General features: G+C 36.3%; 1 protein-coding gene across 1 annotated transcript in view; it reads left to right on the top strand.

Moving 5' to 3' along the window:
* CYB5R4 (cytochrome b5 reductase 4) overlaps positions 1 to 12,377 on the top strand; it is a 105,312-nt gene that overhangs the window by 50,067 nt on the left and 42,868 nt on the right. Inside the window, 2 exon segments of the mRNA NM_001193767.2 lie at positions 1,358 to 1,439; positions 8,690 to 8,722. Of these exon segments, the coding sequence (NP_001180696.1) occupies positions 1,358 to 1,439; positions 8,690 to 8,722 (115 nt within the window).

Genomic DNA, 12,377 nt, shown 5'->3' with positions numbered 1-12,377 from the left:
CCTCCCAATCTCCATTCTTAAGTAGTGTCTGTTGTTCATTTCTTTGTGTTCAGGAGTTCTCATCATTCAGCTCCCACTTATAAGTGAGAACATGTAGTATTTGGTTTTCTATTTCCCTGTTAGTTTACTAAGGGTAATGGCCTCCAGCTCCATCCACGTTCCTGCCAAAGATATAATCTTGTTCTTTTTTATAGCTGCATAGTATTACTTGGTGTATATTTACCACGTTTTCTTTATTCAGTCCGTCATTTATGGGCATTTAGGTTGATTCCATGTCTTTGCTATTGTGAATAGTGCTGTAGTGAACAGTCGTGTGCTTGTCTCTTTATGGTAGAATGCTTCATATTCCTCTGGATATATACCCAGTAATGGGATTGCTGGGTCAAATGGTAATTCTGTTTTTAGCTCTTTGAGGAATCACCGTATCGCTTTCCACAATGGTTGAAATAATTTACAGTCTCACCAACAGTGTATAAACGTCCCCTTTTCTCTGCAACCTTGCAGCATCTGTTATTTTTTGACTTTTTATTAATAGCAATTCTAACTGGCATGGAATGGTATCTCGTGGTTTTGATTTGCATTTCTCTAATGATCGGTAATATTGAGCTTTTTTCACTGCTGGTTGACTGCATGTATGTCTTCTTCTTTTTTAAATTTATTTTAAGTTCTGAGGTATATGTGCAGGATGTGCAGGTTTATTATAGGTAAACATGTGCCAAATGGCCTTTCATGAAAAAAGTCCAGTTCCGTTTGCAAATCAAACAGTCATCTAAGTGTTTCTTCACAGGGAAACCATCATACTTTATAACACTAATCTTTTTGAGAATTTCCCACTTTGTCACACAAAATGTAATAAAAATATGTACCCAAGGGTCAAAATTTAATTAATAATTTTTCTACTTCATGAAGGATATTCTTAAGTATTCTTAAATATCTTCCTCATGCTCCCTCCACTGTTCATGGTGGTGAAGAAGATAATAATTACTAGTACAGTTTGGACCCACTACCTTGATTAATACAAGATACTAGCAGTTTTACCCACCATTGCTTTTATTGCTCTGATGCTGAAAAAAAGTGAGTAACTTTTTATTAGTATTATCATGAAACAAATGGAGACCTCATGGAGACCTGAAAGGGTGTCAGGAACTTCCAAAGGTCCCAACACTTTGAGAATACTGTTCTAAACAATCCCTATCTGTGCAGCCTATCACTCCCTGGTTGACTAATTGAATATGCTTCTTAGTTTTCAGGTGTGTGTTGAGAGTGATTTCAGAAAGTTTAGTTTTGCCCATACTAAAATGAGAGCATCCTGTGGAGTTAGTCATGTTTCTTTTCCATCATTTATTTTCCATACCAGGTTCATCGTTGGGTCAATTATGAATCCATGCTGAAAGAATGCCTCGTTGGCAGAATGGCGATTAAACCTGCTGTTCTGAAAGGTAAGTGATGCTGGTGCTAAACCAGCATAGAAGTGTGGTACACATGTGTTTTTCTTTAATTGGGATTTAAACAACTACGTTCGTGCAAATCACTATGGTTTTGTCATTTTCATTGTCCTCCTCGTCTAGCCACTCCAAAGGTTTTCCTTCATTTCCTCTCTAGAATCATATAGTGAGTTTCCCTTAAAAGTTCGACTGTTTGTTAGAGAAAGTTCAGTGTGAGGACTACAACACTTAGGGCTGATTTTTAGATTAGTTTTTTAGAATTTAATTTTTTGAATAATATAGTAACATGATTCAAAAATTTAAAAATATAAAAAGTTAGTGGAATTTTCCCTCCCAGCCTTTTCTCCCATTTGCCATGAACCTTCCGACTCTGCCCCCTCACTATAGATAACCCCTATTCTTACTTTAAACTTCTTCTAAAGTATAACCAATTTCTTCCCCCTAGCTCTGAGATGGGACTCTATAATCTGGGTGATGTTTGAGGTCATCTCTTTACTTAATAAGCCTCTCTAGAAGATCACCTTTTGAAAATCTTAGACATGGAATTGTAGTAGCAAGAATACTTTAATAACCCTTTTCTTTGAAGGAATGATAGTTGTTTCTTTTGAGTAACTCCTTACCTTTTTACTAAAATTAGGAATAAATTTCAGCCAGAGTCTTTCACTACTTCATTAGCAAGTTTTGTATTTCAAGGCTTTATTGACACAGACTTTGATTGGCAGTATGGAAATATTACAGTCATTAAGAAATATTTATAGTAATTAAGGTGAAGTATTATTTTAATAGTATCTTATATACCCTTCATCTGTAGGCAAGGATTGGTCATCAGTCTCTGCTGTCTTAAGACTTAATGATAGAGACCATTAGATGGGGTAACTGTGTAATTGTCCAAACTAAGACAATTTTAGTAATTATGCTGGAACAATAGTGGGTAAACTTACGACTCTGGCAAATCAGGGCATGTGTTCACCCTACAATTAGAACTCCTAGATTAAATGAGAACAGAATATGGATGAAAACAAAGGATGAAGTGGGAATCAAGGCTGAAAAGAGACTGTTCCTAACATGGGGGTTGTTGGGGGAAATGGTGGATATGTTGAAGAGGAATTTTACACATGGATTCTTAAACCCAAAGCTTGAAACAGTCGTTTAAATGAGGTGACCTGCCATCCCCCCCAAAGTCAGGGAATCCTGACTTTTTTTGGGTGCCACACAGTTGGACAGCTCTGGGAAGTTAGTTTTCAGTTCATCTGATGGTTTCTAGTCTGGCAGTGGTAAAACGCCTGGGTATCTAGGAAGAAATCAGAAAAGCTAACAGACTCAGAATATAAAACATAATACAGTTGTGTTATTATTAAGCAAATAATGAGTTGTGTTTATCATAATCCTTTGTTTAAAAAGTATTATGATAGGCTGGGCAAGGTGGCTCACGCCTGTAATTCCAGCACTTCGGGAAGCTGAGGCCGGTGGATCACCTGAGGTCAGGAGTTCGAGACTAGCCTGGCCAACATGGTGAAACCCCGTCTGTACTAAAAATACAAAAAAATTAGCTGGGCGTGGTGGCAGGAGCCTATAATCCCAGCTACTCAGGAGGCTGAGGCACGAGAATCGCTTTACCCGGGTGGTGAGGGTTGCAGTGAGCCGAGATGGCGCCACTGCACTCCAGCTTGGGTGACAGAGTGAGACTCTGTCTCAATTTAAAAAATAAAATAAAAAGTATTATGGTTTGTATTATTATTTAAAAAGATGTATTAATAATGAACAAAAGGAGAAATTTTGCTTGAAAAGGTCAACTCCAATTATTGATAATTTATATATGTGGAACACTTCATTCTCTGGTAAAGATGAAAAATGAGTGCTCACTCTTTGCCCTTATTCTTTGGCTGCTATTGTAGCTATTTGTCACATGTGGCTATTGAGCATTAGAAATATGCCTAGTGCAAATTCAGATATGCTATAGATAAAGGATACACTATATTTCAAGACAATATGAAAAAAAGAATGTAAAATATCTCATAATTTTTACTTGCTTACATGTTAAAATGATAATCTGGATATATTGAGTTAAATAAAAATATTTAACCTTTTTTTTTTTTTTTTACTTTGTTAATCTGGTTATTAGAAAATTTAAAATTGTACTTGTGGCTTGCATTATAATTTTTTTGGACAGTACTGTTCTAGACCATAAGTGTACGTTAAAAAATCAATATGCCATATTTTTTAAGTGGTCATATTTTTCAGTGGTATAGTGCAGTCTCAGGAATGTTTCTTCATAATTTCTCATTGCTTTGTTGTAGTTTCTAATATTTTGTGTTTTTAGGTTTCATGCCCTCTCTGTCTGGCAGTTAATAACTATAACGCACTTAGAACCATACATTAATAGAATATTTATGTAAGAGGGATTTAGAGCAGTTTAAAAGTGAAGATACTGAGGCTTGTAGGTATTGTATCTTACTAAGGACTACAGAGTTATTTAATTGAAAAAGCCCACTTAAACCATGGATAAACAAACTTTTTGTAAGGCAGAGAGTTGCCTCATTAAATGTTACCTGCTTTTTTGTAATGTATTTTCTTTTAGTATATGCCAGTTGTTTTTCACTGGGGTTGATTTTGCTCTTCGAGGGGACATTTGGCAATGTCTGGAGACATTTTGGTTTTTAGAACGAAAGTAAATGCTACTGGCATTCTAATTGATAGCAGTCAGAGATGCTGCTAAACATCCTATGTTGCACAGGACAGATTACCACAACAAAGGATTTTCTGGCCTAAAATGTTAATAGTGTTGAAGTAGAGAAACCATCTTATATGCATTAGTTTTTTATTATTAAAAATGATGGTATTAGTGGCACATACGTGTTAAGCTGGTATGCACACGTCGGACAGCTCTTTGGTTCCTCCTAGGCAAACTTTGGCACCTGTAGAGCTGAGGGTGGAGATAGACACCAGGACCCATAGTGGGCTGAGACACTGCTTTCAGAGATTTCTTTTACTGTCACAGCATTGTGAGCAATGGCAAGGACAAGACAAATATTGAATGGGCTGCCTGCCAGTTGGAAGTTCAGCTTTTTTAAAGTCAAAGTTCTTTCTTCTAGGAGCCTCAGTTTCCTCATTGGTAAAATGGGGACAATTTAGGTAGACAAAGCACAAGCTCAGAGACTGATAGGGGAGAAGTAAGACAGTTACTGGTGGAGAGAGGGAGGCTGGGAGTCATTCTGAAGTGGGCTTTACTGGACAGACATGTTTGCTATCTCAGCCTGGCTGCCTTAATTTGCTCCTTCTGCTATGGGGTCTGTTGTCTGGGTAATTCTTACCAGAAAGATTTAAGGGAAAGGTAATTAAGAATGGGAGGTAGAGGTAAGAAGTCCCTGGTTAGGGTGCAGATATAGACCTAAATAGAAAGTGTGTTTTGCTGTAGTGGTGTGACTGACTGATGTTTTGTTTGTGTTAGCAGTTCTTTTGTTTTCATAGAGGAATTTTGATCATGTGTATATTCATGTGCAGGTGATTCCAAATAAGAAAGGAATCATAATACCTCCGATGATAGAACAGGAATGGAAAATAACTGACAAATTGGAGAATTGATTAAAAAATGACACGTGAAGCCAACTTGGGGAGAAATATGAACTCCTAAAAATACAGCATTTGCTGTGATTAAATAATAATGGAGGAAAAACTGATCCTAGGAAAAATTAATACTCTGGTATTTTTAAAGCTTTTGAATCCTTGGATTTTTCAGAATATGTGGGTTTGAACTATTAAATCTTCATTTTAATTCTGCTAGTGAGCTAGAAGTTAGAGAGATGCACAAAATTGAAAGATGATTCAGAAGGTGATTACAAAGATGAATAGAAGAAAGTAAGGTAAAGATAGTTTAAAGCTGCAGAAATTATTAAGTTTTATAAGATTTGAGAAATAAGTATGATTTCTGAATCAAAAACAAGAATTAGGCCTGGCCAGGTGCGGTGGCTCATGCCTGTAATCTCAGCACTTTGGGAAGCCAAGGCAAGAGGATTGCTTGAGCCCAAGAGTTTGAGACTAGCTTGGACAATATAGTGAGACTCTGTCTCTACAAAAATTAAAAAATAATAATATTTAATTTTAAAAAAAGAATCAGGCCTAAGTTGTGTTACGAAGAGTTCTGTTTAGAGATGTGGAGGAATTTCTAGAGGAAAAATGGTTATCAAAATGGTGATTAAACACATTATACAGAACCAAGAAGTCTTCCGGCAAGGCTAAGCAGGTAAGGGAATATAGAACAGTAAATTTAGGACTTTGTGAATAAGATCCCTGGCAACAAGACTGAGCTTGTATCTGATGGTGACATAATACCAACCTTTTGGAATAAGGAAGGGAGATGAGGATTATAGCTACAAGATAATTGTAAAACATTCAATTAGTGCTCAGCATTTTTTTTTCCCTGGAATGCTTTTCTTCAGGGACTCCTGACAAATGCCTACACATTTTCAAAACTTAGCTAAAATACTACTTCTTCTATGGAGTCCTTTCAAATTTCTTCCAGTAGAAACATTCTTCTTCTGTGCTTCTTCAGTAACACCTTCTGTATACCTCTTTTACAGCACTTGCCACATGCAATCTTAAAAAGAGCATATCATCCGGGCACGGTGGCTCATGCCTGTAATCCCAGCACTTTGGGATGCCAAGGCAGGTGAATCGCTTTGGTTCAGGAGTTCAAGACCAGCCTGGACTACATAGCGAAACCCTGTCTCTACAGAAATAGAAATAAAATAAAATAAAAGCCAGGCCTAGTGGTGCATGTCTGTGGTCCCAGCTGCTTGGAAGGCTGAGGCAGGAGGATTGCTTGAGCCCAGGAGGCAGAGGTTGTAGTGAGCCGAGATAGCACCGCTGCATTCCAGCCTGGGTGACAGAGAGAGGCCCTGTCTCAAAAAAAAAAAAAAAAAAAAAGCCATCGACTTTATTTTTAATTCCATTTATTGTATTTTTTGAATAAGTATTGCACTCAGATGATTCAAGAAGAAGCACCCTTATCATAGTTCTACCTCCCATCTACTGTTTTTCTCTCCCATGCACACACCAAGGACATGTTTTTGTTGTTGTTTTGTCTTTCCAAATTATCTTTATGTATTATAAGCAGACTGAATATATTTTCTTATTTTTCTAACTTTTTATCCAAATGGTATGTCAATATCCCTATTAAGGTGATCAATAGATGTTTATTAAAGAATGAGCATACTGGTAAAAGAAAGATCTTCCTGCTAGATCTTTCTTCATTCCAGGGTATCCTCCTGTGCCTCTGCTCAGCAGAGGTAAACTAGACTTGGGTCATAATTAAAGATCCTTACCAAGGAAGAGCTGAGTGCTATTAGATCACAACACCAGCCTTCTAAATGACTCTGACCTCTCCGGAAATAAAGATGCTTATCAGAGTAAAGCAGTTTAACCAGCATTATGAGAAGATACAAATTTGATTGGCCATGGAGCCAACTAAATGATGGAATTAGTTACCAAGAGAAAACATCAGATTTCTTTTCAGAGAGGAAAGTATCTCCTGTGACTAAAATGATTCAGATGTAAATATGCTTAAGATTGTAAAATAGTCTCCTCCATTTCTATAACTCAGTTTTTGAAAAGAGTTGTAAAAACAGACTAAGAGAATTTTTAAACGTAACCCAGATTCTTTAAGTGGAAGTTATCTTTCTGCTAGTACTTCTTGTATTAAAAAAAGACTCGGGGGGAAAAAAACCCTACTAATTTAGCAGAATCCGGAAAGTTCTGACAAATCCAAATCTATTCATATCAGGCAAGAAGCAATCATATGAGATAATATTTTCTTCTTAGAAACAAATTACCTGGGACAATTTTTCAAAATCTGTGAACCTCTTAGATAAAAACTACTTGTTTTACATGACAAATGAGGTTTATTAAACTGTTGACCTTATTGTACACTGAAAATAGATATATGTTCTGTGAATTTCTAAGATAAAACAAATAATCACAACTGCAACAACAAAGACAGATAAAACTGACTGGATGAAAGTACATGACCAAGCAGTGACATCAGTGATCCTTTGCAAACTGTAATGGCCAGATTTGTATCTAGCAGTTGATAAACAAAACTCATTTTGAAGTATAGTTTAAATGGTTTTTAGGCCTGCTATCTTTTTAGGAAATATTAACTCCTGGATTGCAAAGAAAAATAGGACTGTGTTTCAGGGGAGACAAATCTAATTTTGGCTTTTTTGCTGGAGTGGTGGATTTCATTCAAGTCCTTTGACCCCTGATTTTCAGCCTTTATTAGTAGATCAGGTGATAATTTGCTGTATGTTGTTAAAATTCCTTTCAGCTGTAAAATTATTTTGGTAAAATGAGGAAAAGGAAAAGGATGGTCATTTGGCTTCCTTAATGATTATTATTTTGGGATGGATGAGTGAAGTGGAGTTAATTATGGAATTTCTGGTGATTAAATATTGGAACACAAAAAATTTGAAAGCTTTGATATTAAATATGTTAGTTTCTTTTTGTAAAAAACAAGGTGATGTCGGCTTAAGAAATGATGTCTTTCAATTTGACTATTTGAATATTTTTTGTTAGCTTAACCCATTTTTTAAAAAATTTTGACAGTTTGCTGAGGTGTTTCTTTTGACCATAACGGTATAGTACTTGCAGTTATTAGAATATAACATAGGTTTGTGAGTTGGCTGCCATCCTGAAAGAAAATACCTGTTAATTTTTTTTCTGGGTCTGTAACACTAATAATTGCATTGGGTATACATGCAAACATCTGAACATATTTTAAACTTGAAATAACCATCATTTTATGCATTGAACTCAGTAAAAGGGAAAGATAAGAAGACATCTTTCTTTGAGTTGTTAATGTGCGTGTTTAATTTATGACGTATAATCTAATAAATTCTGGTTAACTTGTACTAATTTAAAATACGATAACCTGGATGAAACCTGGCATTTACATATGCTCTGTATAGAAATTAACCAAGATATTTTAAAAAGTGACCAAAAAATTAGAAAAAATCCAAATGAAATGGAGCCAAACATCTGGAGAAATATGGTCTGGCAGTCTTCAGAGATGAAACTTACTTGTTTAAAACAAAGGCCATTTCTATATTAACCTGTTTCTCTCCTCAGACCTTAGAAGAAAGCCCTTCAAAAAAGAAGGACTGTTATCTTGAAATCAGTAATGTGGACTGACATTCTCTTTGACATTAAAGTATTCTTATTTGACTTTTTTTTTCTAAATTGCTATACAGACTATCGTGAGGAGGAAAAGAAAGTCTTAAATGGTAAGTCTATAAATTCATAATAAATGAATTGTATTCTCATGCTTATGAACAGTATTGGTTCACAGAATTGTCTGGGGCATTTAGATTTTTTTTTTTTTTTTTTGAGATGGAGTCTTGCTTTGTCACCCGGGCTGGAGTGCAGTGGTGTCGTCTCTGCTCACTGTAACCTCAGCCTCCCGGGATCAAGCAATTCTCCTGCCTCAGTGTCCTGAGTAGCTGGGATTACAGGTGCACACCACACACCCAGCTAATTTTTGTATTTTTAGTAGAGATGGGGTTTTACCATGTTGGTCAGGCTGGTCTCGAACTTCTGACCTCGTGATCCACCTGCCTCGGCCTCCCAGAGTGCTGGGATTACAGGCGTGAACCACCATGCCCAGCCTAAATTTTTTTTTTTTTTTTTGTATGAAAGATAGCATTACTGGCCCAAGCTTAAGAGTCTTTTGTAGAGTTTTATAGGCTCTTTTTTCTAGCCATTACTCTTATAGTCCTGCCTTCCGTGACATCCCTGAATACGTGTTATCCTCCCTCAGCTTGAATACTTATAGCAATTAGGAATTTCATCCTCAGAAACAAGACAAAACAAGTCAATTTTCTTAGGTGTGAGCTCACCTCCAATGTTTGCATACACATGCCAAATAGTTTATTACTCTACAATTTTCTGAACTGAGTGGTGCATCCAGCCATTCTGGATGACTTGCAAATAATGACTGACACTTCCTGTCCCCCACAAAAAAGTTTGGCATGATGGTCACTACTGACATAAAATGCATGATGCTAACTCTAACTGAACTATATTGATGTACATTTAGAAACATTTTTTCCCTTCGTTTGCAAAAGAAAGTTACAGAAATTCAACTAACAAGCTAGATTGCCAGATGAGTTAACTTTTTCTTTGTTAACTGGAGGAAATAGTCTATATTGTGGACTAACTTCTGCAATATATAGTACCTGAAGCTGTTCATCAGATAATATAACACTCCATTAAATGAGGGACTGATCTTTGGTTTCATCTGTTGATTGACTCTTCTGTGACACTACAAAAGCAACCATTGCTTAATGATTGATTACTGATAGACTAGGCATTTCCTTTCCACCACATATGGCTTCCAGAACCTTTACTTTTCTGTTGCCTTCTTTGGATGCACTGCATTTGACTAATTTATCAGTAAAAGGTGGCGTTAAGTATGGAATATAGCACTCCACAAGTGATGTGGTTAGCTCTGTTACCTCTTGTGACCTGGACCCTATAAGACTGGAACATATCTATCTATCTGTATATTTATTAGCTGCTTTTCCCTTTTGGCTCATTTAAGTCTGTGTGATAAGTCTCTGTATTTGCAAATGTGATCTGCCTGCATTCTATGTTACTATTCCAATAGCTGCTTAAAATACTGAATGGGTTGGACTACTTTCCTGTTCCACTAAAGACCCGATCCCTTCAGATTGACAGCATTCAATCAACCAACACTTATGGAAGGGAGAACGTGCATTCAGTCCACCTTGCATTACTTAATTATTTTATTTCACTACACATTCACCCCACTATTCTTTCAACTTACTCAAAATAATATTATATAAAGTTTGAGGGGTTTTTTTTAGTTAGTTTTAAATTAAGAGACATTCCATGGCTTATTATTCTGTTTTAATAAGATTTATCGCCGGGCGCGGTGGCTCACGCCTGTAATCCCAGCACTTTGGGAGGCCGAGGCTGGCGGATCACAAGGTCAGGAGATCAAGACCAGGGTGAAACCCCGTCTCTACTAAAAAAAAAAAAAATACAAAAAATGAGCCGGGCGCGTTGGCGGGCGCCTGTAGTCCCAGCTACTCGGGAGGCTGAGGCAGGAGAATGGTGTGAACCCAGGAGGCGGAGCTTTCAGTGAGCCAGGATCACACCACTGCACTCCAGCTTGGGCGACAGAGCGAGACTCCGTCTCAAAAAAAAAAAAAAAAAGATTTATCTTAATGATACTAAATAGTTTTTTAGAATGTTTGATTATTGTCTCATTTGCTCACCCATGAGATTGCAGGGAGCATTTCATTGCTATTAATAGTTCCAATTTGAGGAAGAGGAAACAGTGTCTTGCATAAAATCACAGTACTGGCGCTGAGCTTAATTATAGATTTTCTGGTCCTAATTAGATCATACAAGATCAGTATTGACTTACAATTTATGAATTCTGTTTATAACATTTTCTTACAGAAATTGTTAGATTTTGATGCTTTTGATTTTTATTTATATACCTAAGAGACTTACAAAAGAGAAACAACATTAATCTCTTAATGAAATCTTTCAGTGCTGCTTAATTTAATAAGATTATTTTGTTTTGCTTTTACCATATTAGAAAAAAAATACATTTAATTCTTGTAGTCCTCTTTTGTTTTACCTGCGGTTTTGTAGTAGAGCACTCTTCTTTTAGTGCCCACTGCTAATTATTAGTTGACAACTCTGACCTTGTTGTCACATACCTGAGGCTTCCTTTGTTTATCTGAAAATAGTATTCTGCAGAGTTATGTGGGAAGAAATGGAAGCTGAATGAGTAAGGCCTGGACTCAGGGCTCACCATCAGCCTGTTCAGAAAAATATGACTGTTTTACACCTTGCTTGCACTTGAGCTTGTCTTGAAGGTTTGTGTCTAAAAAGAATCTTGAAAATCTCTAAACTGTCTTGTCCCAAAGGTATCTTGCAACTTTTAAATTTATATAAAATACTGTGATTTCTAATTTGTGCACCCAAGATTCAGCAAATACTAACCATTAATTTTGTTCCTGTATAGTTTGAGAAATAGTAATATAATTGATGCAATGATTTTCAAAAGTCAGGTAGCAGCAGTACTACTTTTTTCCAAACTAAATCTTACCATATACAAACAATGCACTCCTGTTGTAGGAGGGAAATACTTAATGTTTGCAATATCTTGAGTTCTTCCATATCTCAGTTTTCTGAAATGATTTAAAAACCATAGCTTTAGTGGGCTTTTAAACTGCATCATACACCCAAGATGCATTTTGTAGTTGTGCATACCCACAAGGATACAAACCCACAAGAGTGAGTAAAATGGAAAAGATAGAAACCACATATTGGTGAGATTGTGGAGCAGCTGGTACAACCACTTTGAAAAGCTGCTCAGTAGTATCTTCTAAAGCTAAACATACAAACACCCTTCATACTAACCAAAAGAGTAGATATGTGTTCTTTAAGAATATGCATGTACCTGTAAAAGAATATTTATATCAACACTGTGTATAACAGCTCCAAACTGGAAACAACCTGAATGTTCATCAACAGAAGAATGAATAAATTGTGAACTATTCATATAATGTATTACTACTCAGTTACAATAAGGACCAAGCTACTGATGAATTCAGTAGCATGGATAAAATTTCAGAAAGCCTAGATTTGATTTATTGCTTATTATCAATCATGCTTATTTCACATAAGAACTGTAATGTCTGGAATATTGGACAAAAAGCCAGAACTAAAAGAGAATGTATCATTCTGCTTATATGAAGATCAAACACAGGCAAATACTAACCATGGTATTAGTAGTCAGAATACATGTTACTCTTGAGGCAGGGGTGGTGACTGAAAAGGGAGCATGAAGAGAGTGCTGACTGCAAGGGTATGTTTTGCTTTATCTTGGCCTTCTGGCTA

The sequence above is a fragment of the Macaca mulatta genome, chromosome 4 (assembly GCF_049350105.2).
Source record: "Macaca mulatta isolate MMU2019108-1 chromosome 4, T2T-MMU8v2.0, whole genome shotgun sequence".
Lineage (NCBI taxonomy): Eukaryota > Metazoa > Chordata > Mammalia > Primates > Cercopithecidae > Macaca > Macaca mulatta.
This window is presented reverse-complemented; position numbering and strand designations above follow the sequence as displayed.